The sequence below is a fragment of the Zeus faber genome, assembly GCF_960531495.2.
Source record: "Zeus faber genome assembly, chromosome: 15".
Lineage (NCBI taxonomy): Eukaryota > Metazoa > Chordata > Actinopteri > Zeiformes > Zeidae > Zeus > Zeus faber.
The window spans coordinates 11,015,583-11,026,147 of record NC_137194.1 but is presented as its reverse complement, the minus strand read 5'-3'; the positions used below and the strand labels follow the sequence as shown (position 1 = coordinate 11,026,147).

General features: G+C 43.7%; 1 protein-coding gene across 1 annotated transcript in view; it reads right to left on the bottom strand.

Annotated features, from left to right (window-relative positions):
* Positions 1–544: 544 nt before the first annotated feature.
* dip2ba (disco-interacting protein 2 homolog Ba) overlaps positions 545–10,565 on the bottom strand; it is a gene marked incomplete at its 5' end in the record, with an annotated part of 58,744 nt that continues 48,723 nt past the window's right edge. The window contains 14 exons of the mRNA XM_080015547.1: positions 545–985; positions 1,585–1,708; positions 3,251–3,425; positions 3,762–3,836; positions 3,949–4,006; positions 4,210–4,271; positions 4,640–4,810; positions 5,245–5,413; positions 5,679–5,809; positions 7,809–7,918; positions 8,456–8,567; positions 9,122–9,243; positions 10,159–10,282; positions 10,481–10,561. Coding sequence (XP_079871673.1) covers positions 733–985; positions 1,585–1,708; positions 3,251–3,425; positions 3,762–3,836; positions 3,949–4,006; positions 4,210–4,271; positions 4,640–4,810; positions 5,245–5,413; positions 5,679–5,809; positions 7,809–7,918; positions 8,456–8,567; positions 9,122–9,243; positions 10,159–10,282; positions 10,481–10,561 — 1,767 coding nt within the window. The 3' untranslated portion in view covers positions 545–732. The remainder of the gene's footprint in view (positions 986–1,584; positions 1,709–3,250; positions 3,426–3,761; positions 3,837–3,948; positions 4,007–4,209; positions 4,272–4,639; positions 4,811–5,244; positions 5,414–5,678; positions 5,810–7,808; positions 7,919–8,455; positions 8,568–9,121; positions 9,244–10,158; positions 10,283–10,480; positions 10,562–10,565) is intronic.

Genomic DNA, 10,565 nt, shown 5'->3' with positions numbered 1-10,565 from the left:
AATAACAGAGCCACTGGTGGCTGACAGGCCGCCCGCCACCAACTCAGGAGCGGCTGCTGAGTCGTGCGACACCTAGTGGTAAAATTGGGTACACCGGTCTGGCCCGGTGTTTGGCTTCAACATCGAACCGGTTTGGAAATATTTACACCGGCCCAACCCTACGTAATACTGATGTGGATTTGATCTTGTGGCCCAACAAAGGTGTGTGTGTGTGTGTTTGCAGAGGTGAGGGGGTTTCTCCTCGGAGACGGGAAACGGAGTCTGAGGTGCAAGAACTTAAAGTGCATGGGGAAGGGTCCAGCTCTTCTGATTGGTTGGATCTCATTGAGCCTCTGGGAAGAGCAGCGCAGCACGCAGGGATGCAGAGCACAGGCTCGGCCGTACACCCAGGAATGGACAAAAAAAGCGTTCAAACTGTGGTAAAACCATGTAAAATAACATCTGACACAAAAAAGAAAAAAAAACAAACAAAAAAAAAAAAAAACCTCAAATCACTGAGCGGTGAATGTGGAAGAGTGAAATGAAGGCCTACGCCCCCAAGCTTGAGGGATATGTGTCTTATCAAAAGAAAAGTACAATCCTCTTAACTCTAAGGAGAAGTCACCAGACATGGACTGAAATTGTCTCACTCAGGCCGGTTTTTAGAGCCTGGCTCAGTTTTCTGTTTGTCTTTCGTTGTTGTTTTTTTTTTTTGTTTTTTTTTTTCAAATTGAAGGAGTCTGTGCGCAGCGCTCACATGTTGTAGGCCACGTAGATGGGGTCCAGCTGGTCCGCCAAGAAGGAGTCTCGCAAGTGCATCCTCTGCTTCTCCCCTCTGGAGTTGATGGGGATGACCCCTGGGTCCACGATGACCACCACGCCCACAATCAGGTGGTGCTCCTCCAGCACCACGTTGGTGACCAGCGGCACCAGGTCCAAGGCCTCCTGCTCCGAGCCGCTCAGCTCGGCGACCACCACGAGGAGGTTGGTCCATGTAAACACAGCACTGTGGAGCAAGAGCGTCGGTCAGAGCCCTGACCCACATCGAGGAGTCCCAGCATAACAGACATGAGGCCACAGACTCTGCTTCGTAACAAATGATACAATCAGTAGTGAACACAAATTTTGATGAAAAACACTCGTCTTAAGATTAAAGTGCACTTTCAATTTTTTTAAATGTCCAAATAAAGAAGGCCTTGCATGCAACCCCGGTAAAACGTTGTGCCCCCTGATGGAGGTAGGGCAGAGGTAGTAAGTAGAGGTTAGAAATAGGACAGCTTATGAACTTACATGATTCTACGGCTGTTGTAATGACCGTTTAGGTGAGATAGCAAGGTAAGTGATTACGTACTGGAATAAATCCAACCATTGCATTTTTGCAAAGAACTCCAGACAGGTGAGCACAAGGATTTTCTTCCATATCTCTCGAGAGGTGAGTATGAAGGTAACTATAAAGTTATTGGGGTTCATCTAGAACAGACCAAGCAGCAGGGAAGCAGGTAAGTATTAGGATAAGAATGAGGCAGTTGTGGAAAACAGGGCTGACGGAGCAACTAACCAACACATTAATTACTGATCATGCACATAAACCGGCGACAGTGTCACCTCTCTGCGATGCTGCGGTGGGATCGGGACACAGAGGTCTCAATATCGATGGGATGGTAACGCAGGCCTCTCAACTCCAGCGTCTCATCCAAGGAACCCACAACGAACAGGGCGTCATGACGATCTGGAAGGAAGGCGGTAAGAGGAAAATGTGAATTCTCGGAATTCAGAAAAGCTCAAGTGGTTTTCGCCCGTCTGCAACTACCTTGTTGAAAGAGTTATCTTTCCTCAAGATGTTTTACAACAGTAGCCTATCAAATTGTAGTTGTTGTGGGATCACTCCCATTCCCATTTTTTATTAATCGTGACTTGCCCTCTGCTGTGAAAGCTGCAGGTATAACAATGTAGGCTGACGACTCTACCGTATATTATGCAGCGAATGATTGGATCAAAACAAATAAATTAGCCTTAAATATATCTAAAACTAAGGGTATTGTCATTGGGTCACAACACAAATTGGTTTCCAAGCCTAAATTGGAGAGCTAGCCATATCTGATGAACCCATACAACAGATGGACGAAGCTAAATCGCTGGGCCTCGTCCTTGACACTCACCTATCATGGACTGAGCACAATAATACAGTTGTTAGAAAAATGGGCCGAGGCATTGCAGTGGCAAGAAAGTGTTGTCCTTATGTACGATCGCACATGCTGTGCTAAGTTTCTAAATTGTTCATTTTGTGCCAAGTCACACGAAACAGGGCTGCTAGACTTGTTCTGGGCTGCTCTATTTCGAACTAGCACCGAAAAGTTGCACTCCAGCCTCTCATGGCTCACCATTGAGCAAAGGATTTCATCAGGCATGGCCACATGGCTCAAAAGAACCCAACATTTTTATTCAGCCAAATAGTTTACCGCAATAACACACAACACCAGATATGCTGGCAACACTCATATTGTGGTACCCTGCCTGAGGACTAATTAATACTAAAAACTGTCACTTACAGAGCCATAACAAACTGGAATAATTTACCCCTTAATATCCGCCTTATAAAAAAATAAAATAAAATCATTCTTTAAAAAAAGGATATGCAGAGGCATCTATTGGCCTTCAGATGACAGTAGTAATAGGAGTTATAACTTTGTGCTAATTTTAATATTCTGGTTCCGCTTCATGAGTTGACAAGTTGTAATTCAAATTTTTAAATATCATCTATATATTAAATTTGATTTCGTTTTTCTATCTAAATGTATGTTCAATGTTGCTGGCCTTGAAGTGTGTATGGATGTCTTTTTTTTTTTTTTTAATTTCATATCAATGTAAGCGTTGCATTTGTTTTATTTTTATATTGATGTAAATTGATGTAATTTAATGTATATTCATGTAATTTGAATGTTTATCATGTAATGTGTTTTGTACATTATGTCAGGTGTGAACCCCAGGAAGACTATCCGATTGCCATACCATCTAGCTAAAGGGGATCCTTTAAATAAACAAACAAAAATCCAATCAACTCCATAAATGGCAGAGATGCTCCCATAAACTTCTAGAGGTAGAAAGCCTGACTTTGGAGCCATATTACAATGCACAGGTTTATCAGATTTTCACCAGTTCGCTATCCAAATCTCTCACTCACACACACACACACGCACACGCATGCGCACACACACACACACACACACACACACACACACACACACACACACACGCGCACACACACACGCACCCCCAGTGGCGTCCAGCAGCTCGGTTCTCTTGACGAAGCCCAGGTAGCCGGTCCGGGCCCACATGGTCTGCGGCTCCCCGAAGCTCAGCCGGGTGTTGAAGTGGTCCGCCTGCAGGCTCTCCTCCCCGTAGATGGTGTAGTAGCCACTGGCACTGTGAGGACTGTTCACCCAGATCTGGGGCACAGACAAAGGTAATAAGGAAATATGGGTTTAGACTCTCTGAAATTGAAAATCTTTGCGTGATGTGCTAGCGGGGAAGTGTTTTTCAATTTAAAATACCGCTGAAAATGACTTGATAAATTAGACACACATACACATAGAATACAAGAGTAAGGACGAAAAAAGATTGCATTACATTATGTACAAACAACATTTTTAGTGTACAGCGTTAGTACAGTTAATCTTCAACGCGCACTAGGTTCCATGAGTATGAGGCATGTTCATCCAAACCATAACATATATTTCCATCAAAAACAGAGAAAAAGAAGGAATCTCAAAGTGCCCACTCACCTCCCCGAGATGGGAATCTCCGAGGGGCCCCCTGGTCTCTGGGTTTACGATGATCACCCGCACCCCTGGTAAGATCTGAAGGGAGAGCATGGGTGTGAGAGCTAAATCTCAACCACCTCCACAACCCTTAATAATATACGGGGAGTTGACAGTTGAATTTTGGTTCCAGAGAAGAACCAATACTTACGGTTCCTGACTCCATAAGGGAGAGACTCTGTGGTGCTCCCCGCTCCACCAGCCTCACCCTGAAACACAGGCAGGGCGACAATGAGTTGACCCGGCGCCCGTTCTGTAAGCGTTTTTAATCACTGTATACAGCTTCAATGGCGGTTAGAAGTATTATAACTGAAGAGATTTGTCCAGGAGCAGTGATTTTTAAAAACATAAAAAAAAAAAAAAAAAAAAATCTATTTTAGAGACATGGTCCACAGGAATCATGTTCGCATACCTGTCGTGGCGTAGAGATTTCATGTCCACATAGACAGTGGAAGGGTCTGGACCAGCGGTGCCCTGGTGATGGTATCACACGCAGAGGAACAATAACAGTCAAGATTATAGCAAGGAAATTAGTGTGTGAATGACTGGACGTACAGACTCAAAACCAGTACAGTGGACTGAATAAATAAAAAATTTAATTAACAAAGTTCCCAAAAGAAAAAAAAAAAAAAGCAACACATTGAATAAATAAATAAAAGTTAAAAAAAAAGTTGAATCTCATCCAAATTTAAATTAAATAAACAGATGCAACTGATGCAGATAAAGGCACAACACAAGTAAGTGACGGAGAGAGAGTGAGAGAGAGAGAGAGAGAGAGAGAGAGAGAGAGAGAGAGTCAGTGTGCATATCCTGGAGTATGAACACACGACAAGAGCACCAACCTGCAGGCAGATGGCCAGGTTGACTCTGGAGCCAAAGGCGGTGCTGACGGCTCGTGGCGACAGACCCAGATCTTTAAAAAGCTTGGAGAATGACTGGGTGAGGGCCAAGCGAGGTCGCTCCTCCGCTATCACCACACAGCTCCGCACACAGGACAGATTCAGACCTCGAGCCTGGAAATATATTGATACAAAAATAGATTGTTATTTTCATGGGAAATTGGATTTCAATCCAGCCCGGCCTGATGAGATAAAATGCTGAAATGCACGCGCGGCATTTGGGAACAAACATAATTTACTACAGAGATGAGAGGAATACAATAAGTCAAATAAAACAAGCCAAGCCAAACAATAGTGGTGTATATGTATTGGCAATTAAATATGTGTGATGCTATGAAGCAACAATGCCTCTCTGATTTTGATTCCATTTTTGAGTTTTGTAACATGTTCCTAGATTTCATACCCTTCCTGCCTTATTTATGTAGAACCCATCGCTCGGAAGAGAGACTGCAAAGCATCTACCAATCAGACGCTGATCGGTCTGGGCTCACAGCAGCATTTGCAGGTCTGTGCGTGTGTGTGGGCATGCGTGCATGCATCACCCTCACCTTGAGTATCTCCGTCTGGGTTCCCAGGCCCTTGGTGCAGAGCTCCATGACAGAATAGGAGCAGAACGTGTCTCTGATCTTGTACTGATTGAGTGTGCTCAGCCACAGCGGCAGAGAGCTCTCCAGCTCCAGCGGAGGAATAAGGATGGACTGGTGACCTGAGTAGACGCTGCACCGCAAACAAGCTCGTTACGACAACGGCAACATCAAAATTGGTAAAAAAATCGAAACCTGAAATTGAGGTTTCACTTTGTGTGCGTTCGGGCTATACTGTAGGCAGCTGGAGATGCATCACAGGACAAAATGAAATGTTTGAAATTAACAGCACAATTCCAGGCAAAGGGCCATTACCGGTTTGTGTATGCACTGTTAGACTGTGTGTGTGTGTGTGGTGTGTGTGTGTGTGTGTGTGTGTGTGTGTGTGTGTGTGTTACCTGGAAAGGCACCACAGTACAAAGCCCAAGCCACAGTACGGGTCCAGGCAGATGGCTATTTGGCGAGAGGAGTACAGCTCACACTGGAGCTTAATGGAGCGACACAGTGTGCTGATTGCCACATGGGACATCTGAGGGAAAACAAAACAAAAATATATATATACATTTCATATTCATATTTCATACACTAATGCTACTATCCATCCAACTTACTTTGTTAGCGCCACTCCCATGTTTTAGCCTTGTACTCACAATGTAAAAATGCCTTGCAGAGATCTACATTACTACATGCCATTTCTGACTCATTGACAACTAAAATTGGGTAAAAACAATTACTCTTTACCATGTGTGGCTTGAAATAAAAACGACCAAAAAAAATATACATATCACAAAGGTAATTTCTTTGACTATGATCCATGTCCAATTGTTATTCTATGTTATCATTATTCTGCTTTACCCTGATATGTGTGCCACGACTTGCTAGCAAGAGAAATACCACAACACCACTGCAGACCTGCCAACCTTGGGAAAATACTTTGAGTAGCACAACAGTGGAACAGGGAGCCTCCGTGGCGTTTGAGTTACTGCAGCTTAATGACTCCATCAGTTATTCACACTGTGGTCGTCTCCTAACAAGGCTAATCACATCATATGCAAGCTACTATAGCTAACTATATAGTATATACTAATTAATTTCATTAGGGTATACCACTTGAAATGCATCATCTCAAAGTAACTGAACATGTTTACCAACTAGAGATGGAACGATTGCAATTTTCTTGGCCGATTCTGATTTCTGTGTTTCTGTTCTGAAGTCTGACCTGCTGATTCAAAAATTTTGGCAGATTCAGATTTTCCTTCAATTGTATGTTCCTAATAAACCATTGACTGTTAGATAACTTTAACATTGTCCTCCATTCTTTTTGAGTTTATATCCGTGATCGGAGAAATCAAATTTTCTTATCATTTGGTCTTATTGGGTATATCTGCTGTACGTCAATGACAAATACATCACATGATCTGGTCATGCTCACGTGATAGGACAGCTGCACATACGGACTGCTGCTGCAATTTTCAGTTACCACAATAGTGAGATTGCTGATTTTGACACTGTTTATTAATTTCATTATTAGAGTATGGGACTGTCACCACGTTTCAGTAGAATTAAACCTGGAACTCCCACTGAGTTTCAGTAGGAAACAACATACAACTAAAATGGAAATGTCCAGTTCAAACTAAAAATCAAAGTCTATTTCACTTTTAAGTGCAAACATACCTTTCTATTATATCAATATGGTACTTGCCATTCCAAATTAAATTGCAATCATTGCAAAAAAAAGGTAATAATAATAAATGACCGACTCTTCTCGCTCTTGTTCACTGGAAGTTCCTCTTCCAGTGAAGAACCTTCCTCCCCCTGAATCAAATCGAAGGACTCGTTTAACTGAGTGACTCAATAGTCTGCTCAATGTTGGAATAATGTCATCTAATCTTCTTAGTTTACGTTGAAGCACCTCTAAACAGCTGACATTTTCTTTCTTTTGCTCTCTTTTTTGAGCGTCAACTACGTGACATTACGTTGTATCAGGTTTGAGTACATTTTTACAAGTACAGTTCACGAGGGCTGTATCGGGCCTGCAAATTTGACCGGCACAGAATCTGAAAATATATCTGATCGGCCGTTCACGGGCGATCGATCAGTGAATCTCACGTTTTATATGCAAAACATTACAATCACATTTTTGTGCTTCATTATTACTACTACACCACATCCCACTTTACCTCAGCAATGCAGGGTTAAGCCTCATCAGCGGATGTTGAGTGAGTGAGTGAGTGAGTGAGTGAGTGAGTGAGTGAGTGAGTGAGTGAGTGAGAGAGGAGGGGTTACAGAACCACAACAAATGTCATAGCATCTGGACCAATCAAAGGGATGTAGTTTAAATAGCCAATAAATGTACGGTATTGTTTTGTATTGACCGATTGATTTTCTTTGCATAGTTTCAGCTGGCATTTCGTACCTGCGCACTTTGACCAAGAACTGTGAGGCTGGTACACAAAATGCGTGCAGGGGGGCGTGGTCCACACCTGATTTCATCCACATAGAGAAGTGATGTACATGTGTGTCACTACCTTGACTCCAGTCAACATTCCCGTGGTGGACACACTGAAGTCCAGGTAGGCCAGCATCTCCGCTGTGGGCGGCTTGTAGATCTGAGGAGGCCGTTTCCTGGGAAGATCATCTGCAAGGAGCGGAACAGGAGGCTTATCTTTATTTAATCCACTGAGCCCAAGACACTAAGTGTTTTAAGACGAAGTTAAAGCACGTATTGTAGAGGACATAATATCTCGCCATAAGTTATGAAACAGCTCCAGTCATTCATTTGGAATCACAGATTGCTGTTCAAAGCATTTACACAATACCCCATTAACGACCATCCGACTTCCCCTCGATTAGTTTCACAGTTGAACTAATCATAATTAGAATTGCGCATCAAAACATGTGACTCATACGCCGACTAGTTTTATAGCTGTGAAAGAAGAATAACACTCCATTAATTATTATAGAATTGGAATGAGTTGGAAATGAAACATGTGCATTGTTATTATTCGAATGATAAAAATGAGAGCCACTCTACGCCCTGCTTTGCTGCTTTGTAGAGCAGTCACTTCACGTCGCACACTGCCGTGGCTCAGGCTCCGCTAAAAATATCACTGCGAAGTAGAGCGACTTGTGAATATATAGCCCCAGTTAAATGGAGCTCAATAGTGTTAGCTACCTGTATCAATGATGGTGGGCCAAGTCTTGATGTTGACACTGGCAGCAGCTTCTCTGGACCTGAGAATCCTCATGAGGGGTTGAGTGGTGAGGATGCAAGCTGCTTTGCTCACCTGCAGAACACCATATTGTATTCATATTTCATACAAATATACATGTGCAGATTGCCAGTCATGGATAATGTACATACATTTGGTAAGTAGAAAGATGATCTATCCTAGTAGGACACATTTCTTCTTCTTTTCACAAGTTCTTTCACTCATTTTTTCCCACAAACAGGGGCAGCACAACAATGACAAACAAGAAAAATGAGCCTTTCCGCTCGACTCTGTCAGAATGGTCAGAGCCAAAAATGTCCCAGAGTTTTACCATTAATACTGTACTTCAGTGCTCCCTAATTAAATGCCTCTGTGCGTTAAAAAGGAATTAGAAGCATTGATGTGGTATAGTGAAGGGATAAGAAGCACAGAGAGGGGTAGGGACAACATCACTGTGCCTGAGACACTACAACACTAGTTAATTTCAAGGATACTTAGTCACCCATGTGAACAGAGAAGATATTTAAGTTTAATCCAGCGTGAAGAAAAACAACTCAAACTATTTTGCTTTTGGGAAAATCATTCCTCTTGTTTTCGTCTTTGTGTTGCGTCTCGCGCAGCGCACTCACATCGATGATCATGCGGACGGTGGGGAGGGTAGCAGCCAGATTCTGAGGGTGGGGGGGTCTCACAGTCACAGGAATGACCCCCGCATAAAGACAGCCATAGAAGGCAGCTATCAGGTCGATACCTACGGACGAATGTCAAACAGAAGACAATTACTGACTGTGACCAAACATTGCTCAAAGTTTGAGTAGTGTGTATCGAAGAAGTAAGCTATTGTCACACATGCACTCCGGACAACATCCGGACAATCATGTCCTTCCACGTGTGTAGCACACAACCGGAGATTATCCGTGTCAGACACGCTCACACTGCCTGGAAAAGCTCCGGTTGGTTTAGAGGAGGGGCGGAGCCTGGGCGGAGTGCGCGGGAGGCAGGACGTGTTGCAACGACAATGGCGCTGTGGAGTTTGAGCGCGGCGAAGACGACGGACGAGGCTACCGACTTGTCTTTTTTTTTGGCGTTGATCATCCATGTATTTGGACGTGATATAAACGAAAGAGTGGAAAGGAACACAAAGGAAAGTAGAAAGGAGTACGACGCAGCTACGCCCCGTGCATGAAGATAAATAACTGGCGCATGATAGCGACATCATCAACACGCAACGCGACACGCCCCCTGGTTCGCTGTGAATGCTTCGGACAATCACCTGCTCCACACACACACACACACACACACACACACACACACACACACACACACACACACACACACACACACACACACACACACACACACACACCACTAAAACGGACATGAGGTGAATTTTGGACTAGGGTGCTGTCTGGGTAAAGTCCGGGTAATGTCTGGTCCAAAGGATTCAGACATTTGCGTTCGCACATACAGCTCCCAGCTCCTCTGGGTAAATGTCCGGATAATTTCAGGGTCGCAGTGCATGTGTGAAGGTAGCTGTAAAGATGTATATTTGGAGAAATCTGCAACTGGAGTAGGTGCGTGTGTGTGTGTGTGTGTGTGTGTGTGTGTGTGTGTGTGTGTGTGTGTGTGTGTGTGTGTGTGTGGTGTGATTATACAGCCGGCTAACCTGGAGGGTAGAGTAGCACCACGTTGTCTCCTGTGTTGAGGCCCCCCCTCTCCATTAGGGCAGCCGTGATTTTCTCGGCTCGCTTGTGAAGCTGGACACAAGTGGCTGTGCACACTGCTACCCCCTAGAGGAGAAAGAGTATGACAGAGGAAATTCCATTAAACGTCTAACAGTGAACAACTTATTCAGTATAGTATGAATTTGGAAAAAGTTTACTTTGCATTTGCATCTTGATTATAACTATCTTTGTGATGGCTATTGTGAGATGTATTGTACTTTATGTAAGAGACTGGATCTATGATTATGTAGGTGTGGGTTCCACCTTAGCGTTGAGGAGCACATAGAGGACATGGTCTGGATCGGTCTGGGCTCTCCACTGCAGTGCTTCAGACAAGAACTGGTGCTGA